The sequence below is a fragment of the Protomyctophum parallelum genome (assembly GCF_964188405.1).
Source record: "Protomyctophum parallelum genome assembly, chromosome: 14".
NCBI classification, from domain to species: domain Eukaryota; kingdom Metazoa; phylum Chordata; class Actinopteri; order Myctophiformes; family Myctophidae; genus Protomyctophum; species Protomyctophum parallelum.
Genome location: NC_139709.1, coordinates 19,536,487 through 19,552,806, shown reverse-complemented (window position 1 = coordinate 19,552,806; position 16,320 = coordinate 19,536,487). Strand labels below are relative to the sequence as shown.

General features: G+C 46.6%; 1 protein-coding gene across 2 annotated transcripts in view; it reads right to left on the bottom strand.

The window, feature by feature from the left end:
* chd7 (chromodomain helicase DNA binding protein 7) overlaps positions 1–16,320 on the bottom strand; it is a 108,749-nt gene that overhangs the window by 17,516 nt on the left and 74,913 nt on the right. For both annotated transcript variants that reach the window (XM_083782014.1, XM_083782015.1), the window contains exons 17-27: positions 14,182–14,359; positions 13,810–14,026; positions 13,352–13,547; positions 12,776–12,943; positions 11,949–12,131; positions 11,703–11,813; positions 9,422–9,633; positions 6,196–6,395; positions 5,144–5,303; positions 2,855–2,944; positions 1,315–1,418 (exon numbers count right to left, since the gene is read on the bottom strand). In XM_083782014.1, the coding sequence (XP_083638140.1) occupies positions 1,315–1,418; positions 2,855–2,944; positions 5,144–5,303; positions 6,196–6,395; positions 9,422–9,633; positions 11,703–11,813; positions 11,949–12,131; positions 12,776–12,943; positions 13,352–13,547; positions 13,810–14,026; positions 14,182–14,359 (1,819 nt within the window). The remainder of the gene's footprint in view (positions 1–1,314; positions 1,419–2,854; positions 2,945–5,143; positions 5,304–6,195; positions 6,396–9,421; positions 9,634–11,702; positions 11,814–11,948; positions 12,132–12,775; positions 12,944–13,351; positions 13,548–13,809; positions 14,027–14,181; positions 14,360–16,320) is intronic.

The following is a 16,320-nucleotide window of genomic DNA, read 5'->3' as shown; positions in this document are numbered from 1 at the left end:
TGGTTTCCAAACTGTAGGTCGGGACCGTGGCGCCGATATGGCTCATGGGACAATTGAGGCCCCACAACGCGTGCATGCACACAAACACACACCCACACACACACAGTTCACATGAGGGTCGAATGGCACCTGGCTGTTAGTCGTTGCAAAAACCTTCCCTGGTACAAGCTAGCCTGAAATCAGGCTAACCCATACAACAAATGTCTCAGTCAGTGTCTTTCAACAGTTTAAATTACCTAAAGCCAGTAACTTTAACTTTGTGTCTTCTTTCCACATACAACATGAATGGCACTGTTTGACATTCAAAAACCTTATCTGAGATCTAACTACAGTACAGAAAGAAGGTAGGATGTCCGCACACCGTTCTTAAGGTGCCAGTAGTCTATAAAGGATAGATTCAAACTGTGTGTGCTTCTTCTCCCATTTGGATCTTATCTCATCGAAATAAAGTATAGGTTCAAGGTTCTTTATTATTTGTCTCCCGAGGAAGAAATTTGTCTTAGACAAAGGGCCCGCATGCAAGCGTAGCCCTTATGCCCATGTCGCTGCAGAGCAGCGCCACATGCACTTCGTTCACACTGAAGCTAATGGCTAGAAGTGAAAATTAGACTGGTATGGTCCTTATAACCACTTAAACGGGCCTGAGTTATAACTGGTCTGCTTGTCGTTTCCAAATGTCTTCGCTAGAAATAGCAGATCTGCTAGCTCAAAACGTGTCCCAAGCAGGCCCGATTTGAGCTTTTAGAACACCAATTTTGGCCATGCCGCATGTTCAAGTGGTTAAACATTCCAGTGACTTTGCGAAGCAGCTAATAAACACCTGTAACACACATACACAACCACGTGCACACGCACACACACAGCAGGTGGCAGTGTGGTCGGACACCACCCATCAATCAACCTCCAGACAGCACACTGAGCGTTGCAGCTGCATTCAGCTATCACCATGGTAACACCAATCAGCCAATGACAGCAGAAGAAGAGGGCAGAGTTTAATGTGTTGTTTCAAGTCACCGACGTGTGTGTGTGTGTGTGTGTGTGATGTTGACAGTGTTTGAAGATACTGAAGTGAGTGATGAGTGTTGCGTATGCATGTTTACTGTATTTGAAGGTGTGTGTGTGCGCTCGCATGTGTGTGTGATGTACTGTATGGTGTGTGTGTATTGTGGTTCTAGTTCTTTTACCTGAATGTGATGCTGATGTGTATACATGGGTTAGGATGGTAGACAGTGTGTGTGTGTGTGTGTGTGTGTGAGAGAGTCGAGTGTGTGTCTGTGTTAGGATGGTGGACCGTGTGTGTGTGCGCTCTCTTACCATGTTTGAACACTCCAATGAGCAGTGACTTGTCCGCCTCACTGTCCCACCAGTCAGCTGGTACCTCTGCGTGGAAGGGCTGGGGAATCCAGATATCCAACTCACTGCGGACACAGACGCACACACACACACACCAGACACATTCATCATCATTATTATTGTTCCCAGACAGCTTTTATTGTCATGTTTCATCTCATGAATGACATTATCTGATCAGTCCGCTGCATGCACTGAATTTGTTTTTGACAAGACGTTAGTTTCGTTATGTCAAATCAGAGAAAGAGACATTAGGGGACTGTGGAGAGAGAGAGAGTGAGAGAGAGAGAGAGAGAGAAAGAGAGAGACCGGGTAAATCAGATTATATGGTATTTGTGTTAATCAGATTGGCTCCTTTCGTGGTTTTAGCCACCAACCAGAGAATGTTTGAAGGGTCAGTTATTGAGGCACTAGACCAGCATTAAAACTTCACTTACAATTACGATTGAGGCGTTTAGGAGTCACTTATTCAGAGCAACTTACGAAATGCAAGGTGGGAGTAAGACCACCATTAACACATGGATTGATCTATGTGTTCAAAATGACATGGCCTTTTGAAGCGTGTCCTTCCCAAATAGACTATTGTTTACAGATAAGGATTGAATTAAATAAATATATGTGCCTATGCCGCTGGCCTGAAATCATGTTTCCTAAGCAACTGGGAGATTTTCCCCATGGGCTGACATTAGAATATGAAAAATGAGCAATAAACTAGGTTTCTATGGGACAGTTCCAGCGTGCTTTTGTGCAGAAGACAAAATTAAACCTTCCCATTTAGAGAGTGAGGGGAACAGTAGAAAAAAAAGGAGGATTGAGAAAGAATACGATGGGGGACAATGGACATGCTAGGAAGAAATGAGAGATTCAACCCCAGCCTCTCTTATCTCTAGGAACACCAGCATGCCCGCCTGGCCTCAGCTCCACACACGCGTGCGTGTGCGCCAATACTGGCATGCTAAATCCCTCTGGCATATGCTGGTGCACTGGCACCGCATGCTCATGTCTGGCACAGGCATGCGCATGCACACACGCACACATAGGGGGCTGTCACAGTAACCGTTGAGCGTGGAGGAGAGCGACGGAGAGAGAGAGAAAGAGAGAGAGAGAGAGATCAACATGGAGTGCACGTCCTCTACATTATGAATGCATACACATCTGGGTGAAAGGGTGATAATGGGGGAGGAGAGCGAGAGAGAGGAGAGGGGGATGGTAGTTGAAAAGAGACGACAAGGGACACACACAGTGGGGGATTGTGGAGTGCACTGGAGAGAGGAAAGATGGACAGATGGTGAGAAGAGGGGAGTGATGGAAAGATAGGAGGATGTCGAGAGTGAGTCCAAGATGGGGAGAGGTGAACGTTGTGCTACGTACAGACAACGGTGAAGTCAAGGTGAACCTTCCAAGACGGAAAAAGAGGGATAGAAAAACACGGGGACGAGACGGGAAGAATGGGATTCGACCCAGGGTTTGGGGGGGGGGGGGGGGGGGTAACCTTCCCACCCACCTGTACTCGGCTCCTTCCAGGATGCGCTCTGCCTGATCTCTGATGACTTCCTGTCTCAGATAGTACAACATCCTCACCCTCAGCAGGACCCTGACAGAGAGAAAGAGAGGTTATTTTAGATATCTTCATTTGAATGGTAACATACATTAGACACAGACAATTCTAGATAAAGTGTCAGAAATTGTGACCTATAGGTGGAACATAGTGTGGACTTCAGTCTGACTGAGCTTCATCCTGATGCTCTGACAGGTTCACATCAATGAGAAACAGAAGCACGAGAAGCTGTAGAGAAACGGAGATACAAGGAAAACAAAACGAGGGCAGAGGAGCAGAGAGGAAAGGAGATGGGAGACGAAGGGAGAAAGTTGGAGAGAGAGTAAGGGGAAGACTAAACAACAAAGACTCTCACACACACATTGCTGTGTGTCTGTGTGTCAACAACATAAGACGTGTGTGTGTGTGTGTGTGTGTGTGTGTGTGTGTGCGCGCACGCGGGCGCGGGGGGGCAGTGTGCGTGTGTTGGCAGGCTGCGTGTGCCCATCCATCAATGTGCCAGGCCTGATTAGCCACACAGCTCTGTGCGCCAGCCTAGCAGATGGCACCACATAATCACCCCCAAGTGTGTGTGCCCTGTGTGTTTGTGTGCGTACGTGCACGCCTTTCACCCGCTTCCAACAGGTCTGCCTGCCTAGCACCTGGCCTGGCAGTGAGCCAGACACACACAAGCAAGCACGCTCTCTGACACACACACACACACACATACACACACACACACGCGCTCTCTGACACACACACACGCAAGCACACTCTCCGACACACACGCAAGCGCACGCACACACACACTTCCCCCTCAAGAAGAAAAGCACCCCTGGCATCCAGAGGGCACGGCAGCATATCTCCCTGTCAACAACAGAGTATGACAGAATGCAAGCAAGAGGGGAGGTTAGGGGGGACAGTGAGAGAGAGCACTGACCATAGACTAAGGGAGAGAATGATGTGTGAGAGTTTGGACGTGTTTTAGTCAGTGGGAACCAGCCCTACGTGTAAATGACTGACTGACTGACTGACTGAGTCCGTCATTGAGTGGTGAAGGCCCACCATTCATCGGCCAGTTGGCCCAACAACAAACTAGCCAATCACAGTGCAATTGTCCCTCCAGGCAAAGGGATGAGGAAGTCACACCATTGATTGGCCGGTTGGCCTAACAACGCACTAGCCAATCGCAGAGCAATTGGCCCTCAAGGCTATGGGTTGTTGTAGTCTATCCTGTTATCATATGCTGTGATGTTTCAGCCACTCTGGCCTCGACTGCCACACTACTTCTAGTTGCATTGGACAGTCCGAACACCAAACAGTCGCTATGCCTCCAAAAGTCCTACACAAATCTCTTCTCGCCCATTTAGGACGGGAAACCTTTTGGGGTATTTTTCTGAAAACTTAGGCCAGGATTTAGAAGGCATTTTTAGAATAGGCCTCAGGTCTAAATGGGTTAAAGCCATGGCTATATGGCCAGTTTGTGTTGATATTCTCAATGTAACTTTACATTTTGTCATCGTTGGGAAAACAGAAAACTAATATTCATGACCTCATTCCAGCCAATCAAATCAAGTAAAAACGTACATCAAATTTTACAGTAGTCCAACCTCCCAGAGCAGTAGCAAAGTGGGTTGGCTGTGAATAGTCTGTCCAAACACTTAACTTTGAGTGTCATTTATTAAATTTAAAACAATGTTTTATTGATTGTCACCTCGTCATTGAAATAAAGTCCCTGTCAGCGTATTTTGTTCACGCATAAATGCATCAAACCAGTAGAGCCAAAATGTCCCTGGGTGACATTTCTCATTTTATGAGGACTTACAACTCTTAATTAATAGTCATCTGAATTACAGTCTGAATATTGTAATGAGTTTGTAGTGTGGCCAACACTGAACTCACAGCGTCCACACTAGTTCACAATGCTAAATGCAAAAAGAAATTGTCTGAGGTTATGAGTGACACTGTGTCAAGTGTGTCTGCTATCGAGGTGGAGAAATGGATTCTATGGAAGCATTTTGAAAACAAAGATTTAAACTAGCACCTGTATCTAAAATTATAATAATTAAGTTGATCAAGATTGAGCAACTACATACACTATTCATCTCCTAAAATGAATAGGTTTACAAAAAAGTTGCCAGAGACAAGCAAAGATTATCTCTTCTTCTGCTCTGTGCTCTATACAGGTCTGGTGTGTGTGTGTGTGTGTGTGTGTGTGTGTGTGTGTGTGTGTGTGTGTGTGTGTGTTAGACTTACTTGTTGCAGTGGTGTTTGAGGTGTCTCTTGTAGCTGTCCTCTTGCAGTAAGTGTTCGGGGTTACAGCCGGCCAGCCATTCGGCTCGCGGCGATTGGGGAGGGGGCGGTAGGGGCTTCCCCTTCTTTCCCTTCCTGCCCCGGGGGACTGGGGTAGAGAGACCTAGAGACAGAGAGAGAGAGGGAGAGAGGCAAGGTGGAGGTTAGAGAACTGGTAGGCAAAACACTCCGACAACCTGTAATCTGATTTTCTGGGACAATGTATCCCTGTCCTCCTGCACTGAGTGTTCGCCACGGCTGGAAATCTAGTCCGTACACGTTCCATGTTCTGTAGTTCCCAGCGTGACAAGAGACAAAATGTTGTATTATCTAAGGAGGTGTTGTTGTGTTAGCTTAACAAAATGCTCTCCACTCATGGTACAGTAGCTAAAAGAGGTATTGGTCATGTAAAAAGAAAATGTGTAAAAAAGAAAAGTGATCTTATAGATTTATTTTTACTGTGACAGTGTAGCTAGAAGATTCAGAGTGAACATTCCCATAGAATTCTGTGTTAAATGTTCAATCATTTAATGCCAAAACACAACTTGCTGTTGTTAATTAGTAATTTGTTAAGGTATACGAGGTAACACGAAGAATGCAGAAGCAACACTTGCCATGGGAAAACCAGCAGTTCCAAACACAACTGTATAGTATTCTGAAAACTGGAATCCTCATAATGGGTGTTGATGAAGCACACGCGATACAAGAACCACATGATGGAGATCAAGAGGTGCCTTAAACACCGTCTTTCAATGGGTCTGCTGTAGATGAGGAGGGTAGAGCTGAACCATGGGAAATATTTTGAGATACGTTTATCAAGATTCATGATACAAGTGTTTTGTGACAACTCCTTTCCATCATGATCCATAATGTTGTGGTGTGTGTTGTGGCATCAAATGGTTCAATCATCCCTTCTTCAGTCATGATGAGTGTGTGAGTGTGTGTGTGTGTGTGTGTGTGTGTGTGTGTGTGTGTGTGTGTGTGTGTGTGTGTGTGCGCGCGCGCGTGTCATGTACCAGAGTGGTTGGCCAACATCTTGGTGGTCCCGTCCTCTGTGGGAGCAATCAGGTCCCAGATGAAGCCTTTGATGTTCTCGTCTCCGCGGTAATGCAGCAAGCAGTAGGCCAATAGGGCGCGGCAGATGGTTTCCACGTCAGCCTCTCGCAGCGGACGCTTGAAACGGCCATGTGACAGGATGTCTCCCCAGCGACCCCACCTTCAAAACGCCACGACGAGGAATGACAAGGAAATGCGTGCACACACACACACACACACACACACACAAATAAACATACAGGTTAGACTCACATAATATGTAGAATGCAGGGGTCTCGGTCGGGAAAGTACAGATCATGTTCTACTTGCCCCAAAGGTCAAAGTACAATTTAAATTATAAAATCCATCCATCCATCTTCAAACGCTTATCCGTAGTCGGGTCGCGGGGGCAACAGCTCCATTAGAGAGCTCTAGACATTCCTCTCCAGAGCAACTTTAGTAACTTCCTCCTGGGGGATCCCGAAGCGTTCCAAGGCCAGAGAGTCGATGTAATCCCTCCATCTGCACCTTGGTCTACCCCAAGGTCTCCTCCCAGTGGGACGTGCATAGAGGACCTCCCTAGGGAGACGCTCAAGAGGCATCCTAACCAGATGCCCGAACCACCTAAACTGGCTCCTTTCCAGACGAAGAAGCAGCGGCTCTAGTCTGTCTCCCTCGCGTGACTGAACTTCTCACCCTATCTGTAAGGGAGATGCCAGCACAATTATAACATGACGTAAAAATATGCGCTTGTAGAAAAATTAATATATAGATATATATATATATATATACAAAAAAGTTAAATATTTAATGTTGTTAAATCAGTCAGTCCCTTTTAAAAACCAGAATGAGTGTAACTGCGTCGGGCAACCTGAAGGCAAACTCCACGTGCCTGAACGCTTTGGTTACTAGCCATAGCTAATCAGGCTACCATTAATATCAACCCCTGCGTAGTATGTAATGATATCAGAGCTTAAAAGCGGATTTCATAATATAAAATTACACATCGTTCATGGTGTCAATCATGAGAAATCCAGCAGCATTGCAATTCAAACCAGTAATCCCTGGCAGACTAAATGAGGTCATTTGTTTGTTCTTAATATGATGGATTAATTCAAAGGGAGACTAGGCTGAGCTTCTATAAAGTGCCTCGACTGACATTGGGAATTGCAAATTCCTTTATGCATAGATTCTTTACTTCTTGCATTTCTGGGTGACTGCCTACATTTGTTTTTACTTTTCTTTCGATCCCTTTAGAGCAGGACTCCAGACAGTACTACAGTGTCAACAGAGCTAGCAACTATAAAATGGGCTTCTGTGTGTGTGTGTGTGTGGTGCTTGTCGTACCATGCAGTGCGACTATGACGCCATTTGGTGACCTTGATGGTTCACGAACACACACGCAACACCGCATCATGCTAATATGCAGACCAGACACTGCGTGCGTGCGCATGCAGACACCCCCCCCCCCCCAAGTGTGAGTCTACCGGGCTCTTGTTAAATGGTTCACTTTCCTGGTGACTTAACCACCGCTGGCACCTTAGCTAGAAGCACCCTGGCATCACCCTGCATGTGTGTGTTTTAATGGGTCACAGCCTCCATCCCAAGGGTGCACATCATGGCCCTCCAGGCTGATTTGGGGTCAGTTTCCATCACATCAGCCTCACTTTAGCTAAAGAAAAGAATGTTAGACCCTGTCCCCTGCCCAGACCAACACTGATACCACCACAGCGTTCACTCTGTCCAATGGAAGCCTATTCCGTCCCAATAATGAAAGTGAAACGGTGACACGACTGGGAAATATAGAGGGGTGGGAGATCTAGAGAGAGGGGGGGGGGGGGGGGGGGGGGGGGGGGGTGGAACATGCCAGACAGTGTGCATGAGTGTGTCCTACAGCCTCAGGGCTCCAGACTAGACTGTAACAATAACAGCCCTGACATCACACACACACACACACACACACACACACACACACACACACACACACACACACACACACACACACACACACACACACACACACACACGAATGTCTACTTAAATGGTGTGAATGGCTTTGAAATTTGTATCCAATTTAAAACTGTTTTTGTAAGGAAAGTTGATGGACATTGATTATGTCCCGATGATCCTGACAAGGCATTTCTCAAAATTCAACGCAAACTGGTAAGTTTCTGTGAAATATTCAAAATGTTTTTGACAAAGACAATTTGACCCACTATGTGGGTGCACACATACTATGTGGGCATGCAGCCATGCACGTCTGTGACGCAGACGGTTAATTAAGGCTTAATAGACAGTCTGCGTATCAATATGTTCATATATCCATTCAATATCTGTGCATGGGTGTGTGTGGTGTGGTACAGTATGTTGTGCATTCATCTATTGTTCAGTGATTGTGTACCATGTAATGACCCATGCCATGCTCTTAAAATGTGTTTCAGCGAGTACAAGGTCACTTTATTGTCTAAGTGTGCACATGAATAAGCATTGCTTTGCGTTTGTAATAGGTCACTCTGGGGTGTGTGTGTGTGTGTGTGGGCAGCAGTATTGATCAGCAGCTGTGTGCGAGTGTGGTGGTGATAGGCACAGATTGCTGTGTGTACTAAATCATTCGTTGTGTGGGGATGCATGCATTAACGCGCTGTCGGATGCATGCTATAAATAATCTGGCCAGTGTGAGCCGGTTATTAATGCTCGGTCCAAAACAACAAACCGTTTCCAAGCCAACATCGTCTCAAAGACTGCACAAGCCGTCCAACACCTAAGTTACCTGGGCCTACAAGGTCTCATGTCGTTCTGCTCTCACACTTTCCCCATTTGTTATTTTCCACTTTTTTTCTTACACTACCGTTTCATGTCTGACAAGCGGATGTTTACACAAGCTGTTGCTAAATCTGTACCAATTCAGGTTGATGCACGGATATTTTCGTCCATGATATTCAAATCAACTCAAGCTCAACTAAAGTTAACGACTTGGATTGTCTTCTGGAAGGAAACATCAAGTGAAAACAGCCCATCTTGTGAGCTTGTAGATTGGCTATTTTCATTGAAGATATTTAGTACACATGGTGGGCCTAGTATAGAGCCCCTTGGGAAACTGGTCAAGCATAATGTACTTACATTATGCTTTAAGTGGGTAAGCTATTCCATTCTCCACCTTGGAAACACACCATAAATATATCTTCCAAAATTGCCCTCTCTTCTTACCCATAGACCAGCAGGTTTTTCTCCACCCTGAAGCATTCCGATCTGGGGTACCCCTGGGCTCTGTCCTGAGGTCTGCGTGGTTTGGAGGAGGGTTTGGACATCTCCTCCCCCTCGCTCTCCAGCTCTGAGAACTCCATCAGCTCGTCCTCTTTGGCACTGGTGAAATGACGCGTCTGTTTCCTCACCCTGGGAGTGTCGATCACCAGCGTGTTCTGCAGTGCGCATGGGGGCAGGTGGCAGAGTGAGTTGGACGGTGGGGGAAATGGAAAAGCATTTAGCTCACAAACAGACCCTGTGTGACACATCTACAACCAGTGGTTTTCATTTATGCTCAAGGCACACCAAAGGGCAACTCAAAATCTTAAGGCACACGGGTACCCATCTACAATGCACTCTAGATTCTCGTTTTTCTTTTAGAACAATTATATATTTAAGATGTTTGCCTTTAATGACAAAATAGGAATGCAAGGTTGTCAAGGTTGACAGTGGTTTGAGCAGTACCAAGTACCGGCTGGGGCGGCGGTGGCTCAGGGGCAGAGTGGCTGGATGGTAACCGTAAGGTTGCCAGTTCGAACCCGGGCTCCCCAGAGTTACTGTCGAAGTGTCCTTGAGCAAGACGCTGAACCCCTAATTGCTCCTGATGTGCTGGTTGGTGCCTTGCATGGTTTCCGCTGCCATTGGTGTATGTGTGTGTATGAATGTGTGTGTCAATGGGTGAATGTAATGCACAATCTCTGTAAAGTGCCTTGGATAAAGGTGCTATATAAATGCACCATTTACCATTTACTAATAGTCAAAACATAATTCATAATAAATCAAATTAATTTGTATAGTGTAAATTGTAATTACTTAAGTAGAAGTAGTATATATGGAAATAAAATGTGGCTGTCACAAAATCCCAAGTCACATCTAGGCTAGCCCACCGTTTGAGAGCCACTGATCTGCCCCGTCATCATTAACATTTTATTTTGCCGTTACAGCCAACATTATTTACTGGATGCATTAGTTCCAAACAGAGCAATTCAGTTCTAACTCGATTTTGTCCTCTCCCTATCCCCGATGTAGGAATTAGACCCATTATAAAGTTACCCATCTCTGAAGGCTCTGGGAAAACGTTTGGAGAAAGACGTCTCGCACGGACGACAAGGCCTCTCTGTTGGCTAAATGGGTTTGATTGTACAATTAGCCTTGTGTGTTTTGTTATGCCTCGTGCAGCTGAGATAATTTACGCTGTCACGTTAGGCGAGCAGCTGCACAGAGAGAAAATACAACAATACAATTAATTATATTGTTGAGTGCGTTCCTCTTTAAATCAATTAATTCATTTAGTTCCTTCACTACAGTTAATGTCACACGCAGCCAGTTAGAGGAACAATTATTACAGCAAGTCATTTACAAATTAAAATATTGTAACAATTCATTGGTAGAGCCCACACAGAGCTGCGTAAGATTCAAAGCTCCAACTGACGCTCTCCGACAGTGAGTGGGCATGAGGAGGAGAGAGAAGACTTGAGAGAAAAAGCAAACGCGAAAGAAAAAGAAAAAGGGACAAAGATGAAGACAGAGAAGACAGAAAGCCGAAGACGAAGAGAGAGACAAATGATAAGCATGCCTCTGAGCAAGTCACTGGTGGTGCTGGTGCTGGTCCCGCTGCGTGTACGATTGTGCATTACTGCCAGGCTGTGCACGCGTGTTATGTGTGCATGCACGCTAACCAAAGTGATATCTTCGTACCCCCCAGGCATCTGTGCTCTGTTAAGTGGAGTTAAGCTGCTTACGAGCGTATGCACGTGCACACACGCATGCATGCGTGCACACACACACACACACACACACACACGTGCACACACACACACACACACACACACACACACACACACACACGCTCTCTCTCAAATGTAAGCAGGGCAACATGGGTAATTAAGGAAGTGCAGAGATTCCCAACTGTCATTGTTAAGCTGTGTCTCTCTCCCTCTATCATGTCCCAGCCTCAGGCCATAGCTTTAACTAATTACCTATTAGTCTGTCCATGAGGGGGACACCACACCAAGGTGTGCGCGCGCGCGTGTGTGTGTGTTAAGTGGGGCATGTGTGGGCATGAATTTGTCACTGACGCGAGTGTGGACGAGTGGGTGCGCAGTGCTCAAGTCTGTCGTTATATGTTTTTGCGGGACACTGTACCAGTCCATTTACAGCAAGTGCAGCTCAGCCATTTTCGCTCTATCAGAGTATGGCATGCTTGTGTGTGCTTGTGTGTGTGTGTGTGTGTGTGATATCTTACCCGTCCATTGATGGCGTCCAAGTCCAGCTCAGCCTTCTTGGCCCATTTCTGCCAAAAGTCTGGATCTTCCAAAGAAATATCAGTTCTGTTCCCGGATGCCACAAAACTAGCCTGGAGAGAGAGATTGAGACGAGAGATTATTAATACCGGTAGTTCATTGAGTATTTTACCACAAGACCGCGATAACGTGAACCATTTGAACCCTGGCATCCTCCATTGGGTTCAAGAAGTGGTTAATTTGTTTACCTTAGCAAAGGTGGAGCCTTTCCCCTCAGACTCGATGGTGATGGTCTGGGTTCGTCTCTGGAGGATTTGGTCGATGTCTTCCTCACAGAACTTGGAGCCCTCGTCTTCCTCGTCCATCAAAGCACCATAGGCCCCCTTCCTCAGCAGGTCCTCGATCTCCTTCTTAGACAGCTGCGTGGTCGTCTAAAGATGACAGTAAGGTCATTATTATGCTGGACAGGATTTTCACATGTAAACACAGATGTTTGAACATTGTGACAAATGCCCACAATATATTGAATTAAGTATTATATTCAAGTTAATGATCACATCTCGTCACTAAACCGCTCTTATAATAACACTAGATTTAAAGATGGAGTGCCAGTTTTTCATGTGTTTATGAGGTGACCGTACTTCATTAGACCCCTTGGTGTGTTTGTTATGTGCAATGATGTCTTCCGTTTGTATTTAGTGTTTCTTCCTGGAGGCTGAAACCTTGACCGTCAAACGTGCCAATGGGAAAAAAAAGATATGATATGGTGACATCACAAAATCATCCCCTCCCCCTTTACAACAACAGCTGTGGGTGCGGCTTCAGTTCAGGCAAACCAGGCATACTTAATGAACTGGTGGGTGTGTCCACATAAAAAGATCAACAACAATTTTAACATACATACGCACATTTTTGAAAACAAATATCCACCTTATATAATAAAATACCTGATGGGTCATGTTTTAGGGTGAAAAAAAAAATCACGGCACTCCATCTTTAAGAATTACATTTCCTGCACTGGGTAAGATATTCTGCGGTTCAACCATAGATGGTGTGTCGTCTCCTAGACTCCTACCCCATTGTTGGCGTTCTCTCGGCCGCTCATGCTCTGCAGGACGGCCTTGTCCAGGCCCAGCTTCAGACTGGCCTTGTCGAACATCTCCCTCTCATAGCTGTTTCTGGTGATCAGCCGGTAGATCTTCACCGCCTTGGACTGGCCAATACGGTGGCACCTGGCTTGGGCCTAAAGAGAGGGGGTGGGGGTGTCAGTAGACCTGAGAAATGTCTTGCGGTGTTGCTGAATTCAACACACAAACTCCCTGCTGATGTCACCTCACAGGCCTACTCCATTACCAGCGCATACAAAGGTAAGGCTGCTTCCCTGAGGTGAGTGCAGAAGTACAGTGAGAGAGAATATTAATCTGCGTGGCCTGCTGGATTCTAAATAGGGATTCAGTACACCAGGAAAATTGGCTATTACGGCCAGTCACAGGAAACAGAACCGGATGAGTACGGGAACAAACACAAATAATTTAAATTCGTTCTAAATACATACTTTCTTTAAATGTTTCTGCTAGAAGCCGAGTTGACATGATGTCCTGTTACCCCACCTTCCCCCTCTGCCATCCAAGCCCAGTCCTCCCTGGCTCACCTGCAGGTCGTTCTGAGGGTTCCAGTCAGAGTCAAAGATGATGCAGGTGTCTGCGGCCGTTAGATTGATGCCCAGCCCTCCGGCTCTGGTGCACAGCAGGAACACGAAGCGGTCCGAGTCCGGTCGGGAGAAGCGGTCAATGGCCGCCTGTCGGAGGTTGCCGCGAACTCTGCCGTCGATGCGCTCGTATATGTAGCTGGAGAGAGAGAGAGGTAGAGGAGACGAAAGGAGGACAGCGATGGGGAGAGGAATGTGGTCATGTAAATGTTACGTTGAAATACTCAGACATTATCAGCGTTGACCTAAAATGCTATACAAGAAAAAAGAAAAAACATAAAATACATACACATACCCATATAGCATACATAAACACCTATACAATGCAAAAAGAAAGGGGGAAAAAAGCGTAAAAAGAAGCAAGTTTGAAGTAAAGATTTTAAATCCTCCCTCCATCTCACCGTTTCTGGATGAGGTAGTCCTCCAGTATGTCCAGACAGCGCACCATCTGACTGAACACCAGGACGCGGTGGCCCCCGGCCTTCAGTTTGGGCAGCAGTTTGTCGATCAGCACCAGTTTGCCGGCGGCCTGGACCATGGCCTGGAGGTGAAAGTCTGGCATTTGCAACGGGCCCCCATGGCTTTCGCGGAAGTCCTCCACAATCTTCTCCTCCGCTCCTGGAGATGGTGGGGGGGATGGGTGGTGGACAGGGGGACAGTTAAGGGAGAGGAGCAGGAGTGAGGTGTGTGTGTACTATTGATGAGGTAGTAGTGTGTGTGTGTGTGTGTGTGTGTGTGTGTGTGTGTGTGTGTGTGTGTGTGTGTGTGTGTACCGGTGATGAGGTAGGGGTGGTTGCAGCACTTCCTCAGCTCCATCATGGTGTTGAGGAGGTTGGGAACTTGAGGGCCTGGTCCTCCACCTCCTCCCGCTGTGCCTCCTTTGGAGAGGAAGGAGAAGTTCTTCTCCAGGATGGCGCGGTAGTACTTCTTCTGGATGTTGGTCAACTCCACCTAGAAAAACAAGGTGTCACTGTTGGCGAACTGACCACTGGAGGGTGCTGAGGTAGCTCAACTATGCACATCTCTACATTGTATTGTTTCTCTTATATTATGTACTAGTCCGTTCCCACATTTATTTACAATCCACCATCCAAACCCGGGTTATGGGACTGCAATTACAGAGCCCATAGGGGCGGCAGTGGCCCAGGGGCAAAGTGGCCGGTAGAGCAGCCGGATGGGAACCGCAAGGTTCCCAGTTCAACTCCGGGCTCCCCGAGTTAGTATCGAAGTGTCCTTGAGCAAGACCCTGAACCTCTAATTGCTCCTGATGTGCCAAAGATCGCACTTATAATGGAAGTGGACGGCGGGGAGACATTTCATTGACGGACCACAGCGGAAGCGAGCGTGCCTAGCGACGGGTAAGCTACTACTCAGTATATATTAGCGCGACCATTCTACATCAATAGAACACCCAAAATCACGTCAAACACGTCAACGGCAGAAATTGACATCAGAAAATATCACGTGAATCACGTCAATGGCAGCCAAGGAGTTGTGTGAATATGAATAACAATTTAATTTCGTAGGCTTCTAGTGCTGCCAAATTGCCAATGAATATTCCATATTCTAAAGAATATTCTTATGTAAAAATAAAAGAATAATCAAATTTATTAAATTAAGGTAAGAATTTAAAATATATATATAAAAATGCTATGTGAGTTCTCGTGACTCTGTGCCACATAAACTAAAACATTATAAAATAATGTGGCTATTAAGATAATTATGAATCATTCATTTGATCTCGCAAGACTCAAGAGCGCATTTCTCAGCACTAACCGCAGCCCATACAGGACCATATAGAGAAATGGAGGCCATAGGCCTCCATAGGGAGGCCTATGGAACTGCCACGCAGCTACCAAAAAGAATATGCCTGAATTCATTTCAGGCCACACCTCCCTCAAGTCTCTGCATTTCCTTGCTCTGACTGAAACCTGGATCACCCCAGATAACACTGCAACTCCCGCCGCCCTCTCTGTTTCACACAAGTTCACCCACACCCCTCGCCAAACAGGTACAGGGGGTGGTACAGGGCTACTAACATCCCCCAAATGGAATTTCCGTGTCTTAAATCTCTCTCACCTTTCTCTGTCCACATGTGAATTTCATGCCATCTCAATATCACAGCCAGTCCCCCTCACCCTCATTGTGCTCTATCGCCCTCCAGGAACTCTCGGGAAGAACTTCCTGGAAGAACTAGACTCTCTGATCAGCTCGTTCCCGGAAGATGGCACCCCTCCGATTCTACTGGGTGACTTCAACCTTCCTACCGCAGAGAAGTATCTTCCCGTTACATCCCTTCTGGCCTCATTTGACCTCTCCCTATCTCCCTCCCACTCACAAGGCTGGTAATGTTTTGGACCTTGCGTTCTCCAGAGCCTGCTTTCCCTCCACACTCTCTGTTACCCCCTTAATTAGGTCTGACCACCACTTCATAACCTTCTCCCTCTCTCTCTCCACCCTCCCGCCTAAACCTATTAACCCTCCGAACGTCACCTCCCGACGCAATCTCAAGTCCCTAAACCCCTCCTCCCTCTCATCCTCTATTCTCTCCTCTCTACCCTCCCTGGAGTCCTTCCTCTCCCTCTCACCTGACACTGCAACCTCATCCTTCCTCTCCTCTATCTCATCTGCATTCGACCAACACTGCCCGCTCTCATCCAGGCCAGCTCGCTCATGTCCACCGGCTCCCTGGCTATCTGAAACTCTCAGATCTGAACGAACACCTCTAAGGGCAGCCGAAAGAAAGTGGCACAAGACAAAGCTACCAGATGACCTTTCCCACTTTGACTCACTCCTCTCTGCCTTCGCCCACTCACTAACCACTGCTAAAACCTCTTTCTACCACACCAAAATCCAATCCTGTACTTCTAACCCAAGGAAGCTCTTCATCACTTTCTCCTCCCTCCTTAAAC